Genomic DNA, 13900 nt, shown 5'->3' on the forward strand with positions numbered 1-13900 from the left:
GGTAGAGCGACGACCTGCGGCTCCACTCCCACATTATTTCACTCTCATGATACATGAAAACCCGCAACAGACTTTGAGCATCCGACACCTCATCAGCTCGATGTGATGTTCACCATTTTACATTATTCAGAAACACCAACCTGGTAGTCCAGGTACCCGACCCACCCCCCACTCAGTCCACACCCAGCTCACCTGAACGGGGCTTGAGTCCAAACGGCGGGCTGGAGAAGGACGGGGATCCGCTGGCTGGAGATCTGTCGTCTCGCTGTGGCAACAGAAGCGGAGACGACGTGATAATTAGACAGTTTCACTAATAAACACTGACAGAATAATGAACTGAACAGATGCTGGATTCTTTCTGTCCTGAGCTTCATGTGGGAGGAGTCTGACACACAGATATAAACCACACACAAACACACACACACACACACACACACACACACTCCTGTGATGAGGTTTTAACAGGAGTTCAGTGACCTACAGTTAACCGCCAAATTGGCTCAGAGAAGACTCCACTCTCCCTCCTCCCTCTTTAACCATCACTCAGATTATATAACCAGCACAGACAGAGACCAGACTGATCCGGGGTCAGGACTCTGTCTGAGACTCCTGCAGTCTACCAGAATTAAAGTGCTCTAGATTTCTGCAAAGTCTGTGTGATCAGAGTCAGTTTAATAATGATCCTGGAGGGGAAATCCTCTCAGGTCTTCCACCGGTCACCACGACCTGGTTCCCACCTGCTCTCAACATCTGACCTGTGTCTGGGTTTCTTAAAAACTCAGAACTCAGAACACACTGGAAACAGCAGGATACTGGATCATTGAGACCACGTCTGGAAGTGGTCTGGCTCATATTGATCTCCTCACTGAGCCTAACAATGGTGGTTCTGGAAAACCAGCATCATCAGACTGGTCATCGTCTGGTTCTGTTTACAGTCGGCACAAAACACCTTCAGTCTTTTACCTGAGGCAGACAGGTTTAATCTCTCCTTAGTAATTTAAGGGTGCTGCACAGAATCTCTTTACAGCAGGAGCTGTTTGTTGACGAGCTGTCCCTAATTTGCATTTTAAGATTTAATCACGGCGCAGGCAGGACAGGAGGTAATGAGAAAACCTCTCAACACCACGTATGAATGTAAAGGCCCTGCTCACATCTCATTATCCACATCGTCAGAACGTCACCCAAACCAAACCAACAACAATGAGCCTAAACAGCTGATTGTGTTGTGGCCCGGTCAGATCCTGGACTCGGTGAGTCTGTGTTTCTAATTCCGTCTGATAAGCAGTTTGTCCGTGTGTTCAGAGCGTTGTTGAACCTTCCTCAGACAGAGCCGTCTTGTTCTCCGTGTTTCTGTCGAACACTGACGGCTCCAGTCTGAGGGCGCCAAGCTGTGACGTTCACTGGCAGCGCAGACGCTCATTTGCTTTATTTCCAAACTTTAACCGAGAAGATCGACATCTGTTTCACGCCTGGGAGCTCAGTTTGGAGCTGAAGTGATTAGCGTAGCTTAGCATAAAGACTGGAAACAAAGGGAAACAGCTAGCCTTGCTCTGTCCAAAGATAAAACGTTGCCTACCTCTGAAGCTCACTAATTAACACGTCGTATCTCGTTTGCAGTTCTGCAACTAATGAGAGTTTTCACTGTTGATTAACCAGCTAAAATGTTTTCTTTTTAATTACTTGATTGATTGTTTTGATTATGAAATGACAGTAAATAGTGAAAAATGCCTGTAAAATACCTGAGTGACATCAGTCTGACAAACCGTTCAAACCCCCATTTGCTTAAAAAATAACTGCTGATTTTTAAATAAATTCTGTTGATTGATTATTCATTGCAGCATAGAAGCAGAAAACAACAAGAATTTGTGGCTTTAGAGGGAGTTTCATGTTGCAACTGTTTCTGACAAAGGTTGAACTATTCCTTTAATGGGAGCTTGTGACTGAATATAAACTGTTTTCCAGGAGGTTTGAGGTGTAACACAACAATACAAGACACAACTGACATTAAGTCAATACTGTTCATCGACCGGAACTCTTATTGTCAGACAGCGCCGGTTGCTTATGACACAAAGACACACACAAACCAAACAGAGCGACGTCACACATCAGCCTCTTCTGCAGATGAACTCTTTACACACCAACATGCAAGACGGGAAACTGCCAGTTCACCAGTTCATCAAACCCGACGTCATTCAAGCCAATCGGTCGTCTCTAAACAGTTTGAGTCACCGGTGAAAGATCTGGACTGACGTATGGCGACGAGGAAAACATTTCCCCGCTCCGCTCACATGCTGCCAGACGGACTGTGACACATGTGAAAGCTTCTCACAGCAAACAGACACACAGGTAGAAGACTGTGAGTTCACTGGGAGACACGACTGATGACAGCTGAGGGCATTCACTCTGAACCTACAGCCAGTGGCTTTGGTGCTACAGTATGTTTACCTTGATGGACATATGCCACTCATACTCCCGACATGCAAGCTGGGCCTCAAACCTGGCCTTCTCTAGAATCATCTGTCTCTTCTTCTGGAACTCATAGCCACCTTCCTCCAGGTGCTGCTACAGAACGCATCACACGTTTAGGCCTTAAATCGACTTTATTAAATTAAATATCCTCAATTACTTATATACTTACAGGCTCTGTGTTATATTTCCAAGGATAAAGACACAAAATATTTTAAAAAGTACTGTACTACACCTACTAGATTTAAAGGTCCCATATAGTATAAAGGTGTGTGTCCATGTGTAGTGTGATTATAGATCAGCTCTAGCTTCTATATTAATACTGTGAAAGTATCAAAGCCTCAGTCCACAGAGAAATGCACACAGCCTGTATTCAGAAACTGAGCCTTAAAACCAGCCGTCAGGACTTCTGGAACTTTGTGATGTCACAACAAAGCAGTCACCAAGCCCCGCCCACCTGGACCCACCATCCAAACCTTGCAGGATTTGGTTTCTCTGAGTGTTTTTACCTGAAATCTGCTATATTTTTATTGGATCACTCAGAAACAGTCAGCCAATCAGAAGAGAGGCTCAGAGCCTCCTCTCTTCTGATTGGCTGACTGACCTGTTGTTACTAGAGCTCCAGAGAGAAGCCTGAGAGAGGAGATGTAAAACTACACTGAGATGGTTTTTGGTTCTTAAAACCACAAATATATCTTCTTATGGATCAACACTTCAAATAAAACATAGAAGAAGAAGATATGGGACCTTTAAAGCCACTATGTGCATGATGCCCCATAGTGGTCGTATCAGAAAAAGACACTGTAACAAACAGTAGTCACTGCAGATGTTTCCTATATTGAATACATCTGTGTTTGTTGACTGTTGACCCAGAAAATGTTTGAGGATGATTAAAAATCTGCTAAAACGGGAATGTGTCCTTTTTTTTAAACTAAATAAATGTAAACATTCAAAGCACAGATGTGCTAAACATGACAAACTCCCAGAAAGTAGCATTTACAACAGTTTGACAACATTTCTCAGATTTCCCTGCATATCATCAATAACAGGGTTCCTCTAAGCTCTTCTTTTTTTTTCTTTAAGCAGAACCTTTCTATCACATACTGTCACACTCCATCACTCTACACTAGTATTATTATTATTATAACAAATTTTAATTATTGATCCAGAAAACCAAACTTTAATCCAAACTCACTGGAAGTCTCTCCAGATAAAAAGCATCATCTCTGACGGACTGTTCGTCACTGTTTCATTACAATTTGGTGTCGACTATTCTCCCCTACGCTGACGACACCCTGCTGCTCTCTGCTGTTCATTCAAAATAAGAGTTAAGTTAGTTCTGCACACTGTACCTTTGGAGTGGAGGCGCCGTCATCACTGTCCTGCCCACTGAGCAGAGAGAAAGAAAAGAAGGAAAGAGGATTTAGTTTATCGTCTTATTTCTCTGATTCACTGCTGTGTTCTCGTTAACACCGCTCCCTTTCTTCATTCACTCTCTCTCTCTCTTCAGCGAGGAGGGGCCAACTTTGAATGGCGTGTTTACAAACACCAACGGACAAATGCCGCATTATATAATATACCTTTAACTGGTGATGTAGTGTGAAGCATCAGTACTGTTGCTATGGTTACCCTCAGTGTTCTATAGTGTAAGCAGCGACTGAGATCAGTGTCTGAACTGTTTATCTGACGCACAACATGTTGACACACAGACTCTTACTTGAGTGACTCCTCCACTGTGACCATCTCCACCGGGTAGAGCTGGACTCCAGACAGGTCGTCCTGCTCCGCGCTCACTCTGACACACAAGGAGGAAACTGTGTTGTTAAATCAACCGCTCAGTTCGTTCTGGTCACGTGTGTTCGTCTGTTCAACAGGAGGATTTCTGAAGAGCTTGTTAACTGATGTTGATTAAATTTGTTGTAAAGTTTGACCTTGAGCTAAGAATCAGGGGATGAGTTTTTGGTGCAGAGGCTGGAGACTGAATGTGCATCTTTGTTGGAGCTCTGAGTGAATTTTCTAGAGAATAAAAATCCTGCAAAACTTTGTTAGGGCTCATTATTATATTCAAAATAATCTGTTTCAGGATCTCAGTCTTTATTTTGCGTAATATCCTTTTATCACGGTGTATTTCACTTCTTATACGTTTGTTAGTGCATTAAAGGAGCTATTTGTACGTTTCCTCTGACGCTGAACATGATACGTAATACGTCCTCTGATCAGCGCTACGTCTTCAGGGCAGACTGGAGGCTGCAGTGAGTTGTAATCGGAAAGTCACGAGAAGGAGCTAGCTGGTTAGCATGCTAACTTCAGCAGAAGGAAAGAAGTAATAGAAACAAGAGTTAACATTGGTGTTCCTTTCCACCTCTGGAGACAGATGTTGTTGAGTAAAGGAGTTTGATGTTGAATTCTCAACATTTCTTCTAGACTGGTGAGTAAACAGCTGTTCATGCTAACGTTAGCTATGTAGCGATAGCAAAACTTACAAATAGCTGCTTTAACCAAGTGTGAAAATTGGCACATTGTGAATAACACCCAGCTCCACCTGAACCTCTCACCTGCTGGGGTCCTGCAGCAGCTCCACAGCCTCCTTCAGCTGGTTGATCATGTCAATGTGGAGCTCTGTGCCCCCTTTGACCTTTGACCTGAGACCCCACAGACACAAGTAAAGAGTAAATATCCTACAATCACAGTGGCAACGTGGGCACATTTGTTTAAAATCAATCAACTGTCTGAATGTTCTGATCTGAAAACCCATTACTTATCAACTCCAATCAATAAATCAATATAAATGATTGATATAAAATATAAAGTGACACATTAATCCAGAGTAAATAAACAGAGAGATGAACTTACATTTGTTCTGTTTGCCAGTGTGAGTCTTCTTCTATCCTGAGGGGCTCGTCAAAGTCTGCTGCTGTCCGACCCTGCACACACACACACACACACACACACACACACACACACACATCAGAACCAGCTGCAGCTGTCACATGATCCAAAGACTCGCTCAGCCATTGGCCAAAATTCAGAGACATTACCACCGTCCCTCCATCAACAAACAACAATCAGCAGACTGTAATAACGTCTGTCCCTCCTCAGTTTATTCTCTCCTTCCTCAACGCTCCCTTTGTTTTTCAGATGGACGGATGAAGAATCATCATCATCTTTCATCACTTTTCTTTTTCTTTGAGGCTGAATCCATCACATGTGAGGATCATCTAAACATAAACAGTCTTTCTTATCTTGTAGTTTTTGTCTATCGTGTTAATTACGAACACACTGGACAGGCAGGAAACACACCGACAGTTCATCCAGATCATCTTCCCCTTTATTTGGACGTCAGACTGAAAGTGACGCTGTAATTTTGGGTAATAATTTCACTGTGCATAACAGCAAACAGAGAAATACAATTGTGCGTTTCCAAAAATCCCACCGCATGCTCTCTCTGCTCCGTGTGTCTTAACTTTACTTATTCCTCTGCCTCATTTAGTAATAATCATACGCGGAATAAAACTAGTTTATTTGCTGTAATGGAGGCGAGGCTCAGTGTATTGGAAGTGCTCCTCCTCTTCCCTGCAGCACTCGGCCGACCAGAGGTGGAAATATGATCCCTCAGTCAGTCAGTCACATTCCAGATTATAGGGCTGGCCCCGCTGTTTAGATCCAGCCAACAAACAGCACTACACCTCTGGTCACAATAATAACCGCTGGGTTAAGGTTCGGGAACGACCGTTGTCATAGTTACAAGAAACAAATGTCTTTCAGTAGGAATCAGGAGACGAGCAGCGATCTGTGTTTGTGGCTCTTAAATAACGTCGCACCACTTCCTCTGGAGAGGGAGAGGAATCTGTCACTCGTATGTGAAGGTGTGTTTTTAGGGGAGTTTTTTTGAGGACAGTTTCTTTGCTACTGTGAGAGTTTCATTCAGCTCCTCTGACTGAATCCACATCAACAGGCTCCTCAGCTCTTTGTGTCGTCCTTTTGTTTTGTGTTTAGTCCTTATTTGGTCGCAGCTGAGTCTCCACGGTGACACGGGCTCAGTGTGATGTAAGCGTCTATAACGGGACAGTCCAGTAAATTAAACTCACATCAACACAAAGTGACAGTTCAGGCTCCATTAGAACAGAGAGCGGTTTTACATAACCTCGCTCTGACTGAGGCATTATTCATAAACTCCAACCATTTACTGCATCAAAGTTTAATGAGGGACTGAAACACTCAGGCCACGTGACGTCTTGCCTTGATGTAGTTGACGAAGCGAGTGCTGAGCGCGGAGTCTCTGTAGCTGAACTGCTCCTTCAGGGCCTCCGTAGGACTCTCCTCGATCAGCCGGACCGAGTCGCAGTGCGGGTCTGCTGGAGTGGAGGAAACGTGAGGCGTCAAAAGTCTGAAACAGGCATGCTGGGAGTTTTATTGTGTGTTCACCTCACGTCATTCACACACAGACTCATCACCTCACTTCCTGTCTGAAGCCACAGTAAATGTCTGTTCTTGTGTACATGTTGGTGTGAAGCTGACGGGCTCCACCTACATGATGAAGAAACTGTGGGGGAAAATAACCCAGACATGCCTCCCTCCTTCCTTCCTTCCTTCCTTCCTTCCCTCCTTCCTTCCTTCCCTCCTTCCTCTCAGCTCAGTGAATGTGACCCTCCATCAGCTCTGACCTGATTGAGGCAGATTGAAGTCTATTTAAACTGCGTGTCTGGGGAGCTGCTGCGCTTCTCTAATGGAGTTCAACAGCCCAGACACACACACACGCACACGCACACACACACACACACACACACACACACCACACACACACACACACACACACACACACACACACACACACAGCACAAAGCAAAGCAAAGCAAAGCCACAATACAGCCTCTTTCAGACATGCGCTCCTTTCCGTGAAGTCTCAATAAGCTCCTGGTCACTTTTACATAAAGGTGATGATGGTTTTATAGATATATATATACACTCGTCCTGTACATACTGTCTATGCTCACACTCCCACAGTGATTTCAGCCTGTCCACTATCAGATCTGTGTGTTTGTGTGTGTGTGTGTGTGTGTGTGTGTGTGTGTGTGTGTGTGTGTTACCTGTCAGGGAGCTGATGTGTTCACTGGAGTCGTCTTTACTGATCCCCTCCTCCTCTGTGATGTGGCTCATCGGCACGTTGAGACTCAGACTGTCTTCATCTGACGGCTGCGACAAACAAACAAACAAGCAAACAACAGGCAGCATTAGATATGAAACAATTAACCAATTAGCAAATAATCAATTATAATCATTTATTGGATAAAATTGTCAAAATAAAAGTTTAAATCACCTTGTCCTCTGTGAAACATGTTCAGTATTTCAGTTTGAAAAATGATTAATTGATGATTATCAGATTCGCCGTCACTGAAGTTTCTCTTAACGTTTCAGCTCAGTCACATTTATTTAAAAGCAGCAGATAAAACACGTTGGATTCAGTTTCAGCCTCAGGACCTAAAGAGGTTGTTGTTCAGGTGGAACAAACGTGAAGAATCGCTCGTCTTCTGCAGATGTTTCTGCAGCTGCAGTCGCATCATTTTACATCACAAATAACAGAATCATGTTCTGTTCAAAATACACTGTTAATAATAATATAATAGTTTTGTAGAAATCAGCGATGGATAGTAAAATTAAAATCAGAGGCTTTTACAAATAAACGACACACGTTACTGAAGCCCATTGAAAGATTCATCAGTTTAAAGGACAAGTCAGGTTTCCTTTGCACAAACAGCTGATCAGCTTTAAAACAATCCATCAGTAATGATCCTGATAACGAGCAGAAGATTCAACACTGACAGAAATATACAACACACACACACACGGCATATATAGACAATTATACAAAAGCACAAGGACACACAAAGGTCACACACACACACACACACAGACACACACACACACACACACACACACACACACACACACACACAGTGTCAGTACCTCAGTAGCAGACAGTCTCTTGTCTCCGTTGTCGCTGCCGACTCCTGAGTCGCTGTCCTGCTTCTTCTGCTGCTCCATGTCCTCCACACTGCACACACACACGCACGTACACACACATACAACACAGGTCACACACCTGACACACACACAGGAGGAGGAGGGTGTATGTGTGCATGTGCGTGCACGAGCTAGAGAGAAAGTGAGCCACAGTGAAACAGAGAGAGAGAGAGAGAGAGAGAGCACAGTCTCTCTCTCTCTCTCTGTTCACACTGCTGAGTTAAACCTGACTTCCTGCTCAGATCTGTGTTTTATCATCATGTACTTGTGTGTTTTTCCATCTTTACGTGTTTCTTCCTTTTAATAAACATTCAACATTATCACTGATGTTTTGTCTTCAATACATTTTTCCTACAGTTTTGAAATACACATTATTCATGTGTCCAGTTAAAGTCTTCTGCTTCCATGACCTTCACGTTCTCTTCATCAGACTCATGTTTCCATGCTTCATCTTCTCCTGTGATATCACATGTCCACACAGACAAAGAGATAAAACTTCATCTCTCTCACATTCAGCTGAATCATCACATCCAGCACCAGAGCTGAGAGGAGACGCTGCACCAACCTTCTCTACAGAGCCTCAGTTTTGTAGTTTGCAACTAACGTTAGCAGCTAGCCTGTTCCTCTGCAGAACTTTCACGAGACAGGCCGCAATGCATGATGGGTCTGGTTCGATCCACGTCGTGTACAGCTCCTGTACGCTACACTTTGGTGAACCCTGTGATCATTTTGTAGAGGATAACTACAACTACAGGGGACGAAACGTACAGTTGAAAATGAGAGTGAGTGGATGAACAGAGCGTCTGAATCGACGGCTCATCCGACCTGCCGAGGAGCGGACGCTCCTTTCTAAAGAGCCGTCACACGATTGGTTAGAAACAGCTCCGTCTCTGTGTTGGGATTGGTTGTCAGACTGTTGTCAAGGTAACAGAGGGAATTTTTTCATATCAAACTCTGTCTAAATATTTCAGATCAGATCAAGTATGAAGAAACAAAACATTATGACGAGTTTAATCTGCAGTGTGAACGCAGCTCTGAGGCAGCACCTGAAGTCACTGAACAATAATGTGAGCTGGAATCACTCACTCACTCACTCACTCACTCACACTCTCACACACACACACACACACACACACACACACACACACACACACACACAGATATTTTCTGGGCTAGAACTAAATTAACCTCCGGTGAACATCGCTCCCTCTCCTCCTCATGTTGAACTGAATGAGTTTCTACTTGATCCACAGTCACACAGCTGCTTCATGATAAACGACACTGACCACAGTCAGCTCTGTGTCATGACCAACCGCCAACCAGTCAGGTTCACACCCATGTCTGACTCAGATACAACATGTACAGTTTATATAGAGGGAATTGAATTAAAAGGTTTTAAGCGTATTTTGTCATAATTAGTGATTTAATGGCCAAAAACTTGTCTTGGGAAGTCACTGTGACCTTGACCTTTGACCTCTGAACACCAAATTCTAATCAGTTCATCCTTGAGTCCAAGTGAACGTTTGAGCCAGATGTGATGAAATTCCCTCCAGCTGCTGCTGATGTATCGTGTTCACAAGGACGGGATGGATGGATGGCTCTGTGACCTCTGACCCCTGACCTGCACATCATGTTAGTGCTCATTGCACACCGACAGTCATCATTTAGATGCTAGACAATACAGGTGTGGCGAAGAGCAATGAGATGAGCTGTAACTCCCTGTGTTGTTTTATTTCGGCGGGACACCTGCAGAGAGCTTCACTGAGCTTCAGTTTTTTTTCTTTTAAGGTCGTTGTTTTAATGGAGTTTTAAAAATAGCATTAATCTGTTCTCATCTTCCTCTGGAGCGAGAGGAGAGGAAGAACAACTACACCTCCTCCGACTGTCTCGTTATCCATCTTTCACTCTTTGTGAAATAAAACAGTCACATGTCCAACGTCGCGATAAAAGTCGTACTGAAGATAACCGACCAAAGAGAAGAAGAAGACAGAGGAAGAGACAGTGAGGAAAAAAGAAAGAAAGAAAACAGAGAGAGACACAAGAATAAAGTCAGAAGAAGAGATAAACAAGCAAAGATAAAAAGAAAAAGAATGAAAACCACAGAGAAAGACAGCAGGCAAGAAGAATGTGTGCGCAGAGGACGAGTGTTTGTTCTCCAGGAGAAGCGGAACCATTCTTCCTGCCCACGTGCTGGGAGAGATTTATGTGGGCGGACGTCACAGAGTTCAACATCCTCCGAGAGCTCGGCCTCAGCGTCAGCTGAATGATGGAGAATCTAACGCAGCAGCCGCTTCTGTCTGTCTGTCTGTCTGTCTGTCTTCTGCCTCCTTCTCTCCTGAAAGCATCACTTCTTTTCTTTCAGTACTACTTCCTTCATTCCTTCCTTCCTTCCTTCCCTCCTTTGGTCTGTGTCCTAGTTTCCTTGCTCGCTCTCTCTGCCCTCACCTGGGGAGCAGGTACAGCTCCACGTTCAGAACAGACGTGCTCCATCGCTCATCTCTGATTTCTTTTCACTCCCTTCGCTCTTTCTTTATTCTTCCTTTCTGAGTCATTGATACTTCCTTTGTCCGTCTCTCTTTCCTTCCTTTCATTCCTTCCATCCTCCTCTCATTCCTACGATTTCTACATGGATTGTTCCCACTTTTCTTCTCTGACATTTTTTCTTTTCTATCTGCCTCCCTCCACCTCTCACTGCGATCGCTCTGCTGGACTCCCTCCTTCGCTCTGTCCACATCTCCTCCTTTATTTATCTCCTCATTCCTTCCATCCGCTCACATCCGCTTTCATCCATCACATAATATCTCACACACCGACGCCGGGATTTAAGGCCTGACTGCAGCGAGCGTCTGATAGTGGACAGGCTGTCAGCGGGAGCCAGAGAGCGGATCACTTTCTGCTGACTAATGGAGGATTTGGCTCCAGACTGAGAGAGCGAGGAGACTCAGATCACAGAGCGTCCTCCCGCTCCAGCAGAGACAGTTTCTCTCCCTCCGTAGACTCACTAATGTCGTTAAAAACCAAACTAAACAAACGGCTTTGCGGTGATGTAACAGGCCTCTGGCGGCCATGTTGGATCCTCAGCTGAGAGGAGCTGAGAGCGAATAGAAGCCAAGAAGAGTCTGGGACAGATACGGCGAATTTAAGACAGTTTACAGCCAGGAACCGATCATGTCGCCACGGCAACAGGCACAGTGAGTCACTCTGTGTGTCACTGATCAAACTAACGCCGTGATACCACTACAGACACAGGTGAAGGAAGACAGATGCATATATACGTCTCCGCGGTGACTGACCTGCCGGCGGTGGGCCGTGATAGGCTGATTCTCTCCATGACGGGCAGGTAGAGGGAGTCGGGCATCTTCTCGCTGCGACACGCCTCGATGCTCAGATACTTGAATATGTGAACTTTGCCCTTTATACAGATCTGAGGGGGAGAAGAGGGAAGAGAGGAGACATCAGGACCAAGTGAAGGACAAACCGTTTCTTCTTCTTCTACTGTCTCAGCCAGACGTTTTACTACAGGCGGATACAGACACCAGTGTGTGTGTGTGTGTGTGTGTGTGTGTGTGTGTGTGTGTGTGTGTGTGTGTGTGTGTGTGTGTGTGTGTGTGTGTACCTGTGCAGGTGGACTCTGCAGTGGGTTGTTTTCTAACTGGAGCGACTGGAGCTGTTTCATCTTCCTGTAACACACTGGGATGGTGGACACCTTGTTACATGAGAAGTCGAACTTCACCAGAGGAAGTTCAGCCAGGTCTGCAAGAGGAGAGAGACACACACACACACACACACACACACACACCGTGAGTCTTTCAGAGTCAATCTAAGCCTCATTTAACCTCCATGAGTTTCTGCATCTTGTGAAACATGTTTTGCTGCCAGAAGGAAATAAATTCCTGATAAGTGGAAACACGTCCAAAGAGTCATCTGATGTCTGAGGACTGAATCATCTGCCCGTCCACCGACACTCATCACTGTCACTGAATATAATGATGATGAGCTCAAAGACCGAAAACTATTCAAATATAAATTATAAATATATTCAATGATTCACTTTCCAGGAGGAAAGGCTCCATCTGCTGCTCGGCTTCATGGGAAACTTTCCCTGCAGGACGACTCCGAGTGTTTTATCTACACTGCTTTGAGGTGTTGGGAAAGAGGAGTGAGCGTTTGCGTTGCCAGGTTGTGATAAATCCTCCTCCAGCACAACACTTTTGTATTTGTGTGGCTTTCATTCATCAGTGAGAAGTCTGACCACTCATCTTCTGGAAAACAGCTGCAGCACATCTGGACCTGTATTCATTAACAAACTGATATTTAACATTTGTAACAGCAGATGATGATGACTCATTATTAAGCATGAAAACCTGAGTTCTTATCAATGCTTCACCAACATCTATAACTGCAGTATTACTGAGGAGACTCTCAACTGTTGAATGTTAAATTGTCACTCAAAGCGCTTTAAAGTACTTGCCACATTCACCCATTCACTCACACATTCATACAGGAGGAGCCGGGGATCGAACCACCGACCTTCTGACTAGTGGACGACCCGCTGTAACTCCCGAGACACAGCTGTCCCTTATTACCATAGCAACGCTGCAGTTGTAAATGCGTTTCCTGCGACTCTTTTCCAGAAGACAAATGATAATGAATGAAAAAACTGGAGACTTACGCATGAACAAAAGAAATGGAGGAGGATTTATCACAACCTGGCAACCCAGAATTTATTCTTGATAATGGTTTATACCTGAGCTGTAAAGTTTTAGCAAATCAGTTAAAAAAAAAAAAACATTAATAAATACAGAATAATTACAGCTTATAAACCCTTTATAAATGTTCCCTTATCAGAACACATCTGCAGTGTGACATCCACACACACACACACACACACACACACACACACATTCACATGGCTGACACCGCCGACATGTTTCCCATCACACAGAAGAACAATCGGCTGTTGTTGTTATGTTCAGGAGGTTTGTGTAATTGTTAACAGCCGAGCGCTTCGGTGTCTCTGCTCATGTTCAGCTTCATTCCTCATTAGAACTCAAATACCTGGAAATAAAAGCTTTCTCTAATTGCGCTCAGCTGGAGATTTGACTTCATAAACAGAGACTGTTTAATGTTCGGTGCGGTGAACAGTTCAGTCGGTGTAGAAAGACTGCAGACAGATATCAATGACCCAGTACTGAAGGTTAAACAATAAATGTGTGAGAAAGGAAAATATTGTGACTGTAAAATGTGAGAAACATGGACGTAACCACGTGTTTCTGGGGAGTCATTTAAAGACATCCATGTGCATCCTCACAGGTGACCTCAGGCTGCAGCTCAGGTAAAACCAAAACCTCCAAAAGTGAAGTATAAATCTCCTCCAGTGTAAAGGTGTGTGTCCATGTGTAGTGTGATTATG

The 13900-nt window shown here is 44.3% G+C and overlaps 1 protein-coding gene across 9 annotated transcripts in view; it reads right to left on the bottom strand.

Annotated features, from left to right (window-relative positions):
- Positions 1-13900, bottom strand: part of lrch1 (leucine-rich repeats and calponin homology (CH) domain containing 1) — a 313647-nt gene that overhangs the window by 257124 nt on the left and 42623 nt on the right. For 6 of the 9 annotated variants that reach the window (XR_008829092.1, XR_008829091.1, XM_056389989.1 and 3 more), the window contains exons 5-15: positions 12104-12240; positions 11781-11911; positions 8431-8518; positions 7554-7659; positions 6706-6821; positions 5320-5390; positions 5022-5108; positions 4184-4261; positions 3819-3855; positions 2446-2562; positions 193-265 (exon numbers count right to left, since the gene is read on the bottom strand). Coding sequence is in view for 7 of the 9 variants with exons in the window: in XM_056389989.1 (XP_056245964.1) it covers positions 193-265; positions 2446-2562; positions 3819-3855; positions 4184-4261; positions 5022-5108; positions 5320-5390; positions 6706-6821; positions 7554-7659; positions 8431-8518; positions 11781-11911; positions 12104-12240 (1041 nt within the window). In the remaining 2 variants the exon portion in view is untranslated. The remainder of the gene's footprint in view (positions 1-192; positions 266-2445; positions 2563-3818; positions 3856-4183; positions 4262-5021; positions 5109-5319; positions 5391-6705; positions 6822-7553; positions 7660-8430; positions 8519-11780; positions 11912-12103; positions 12241-13900) is intronic. The other 3 variants (XM_056389988.1, XM_056389985.1, XM_056389984.1) reach the window with 2 other exon arrangements.

The sequence above is a fragment of the Seriola aureovittata genome, chromosome 11 (genome assembly GCF_021018895.1).
Source record: "Seriola aureovittata isolate HTS-2021-v1 ecotype China chromosome 11, ASM2101889v1, whole genome shotgun sequence".
Lineage (NCBI taxonomy): Eukaryota > Metazoa > Chordata > Actinopteri > Carangiformes > Carangidae > Seriola > Seriola aureovittata.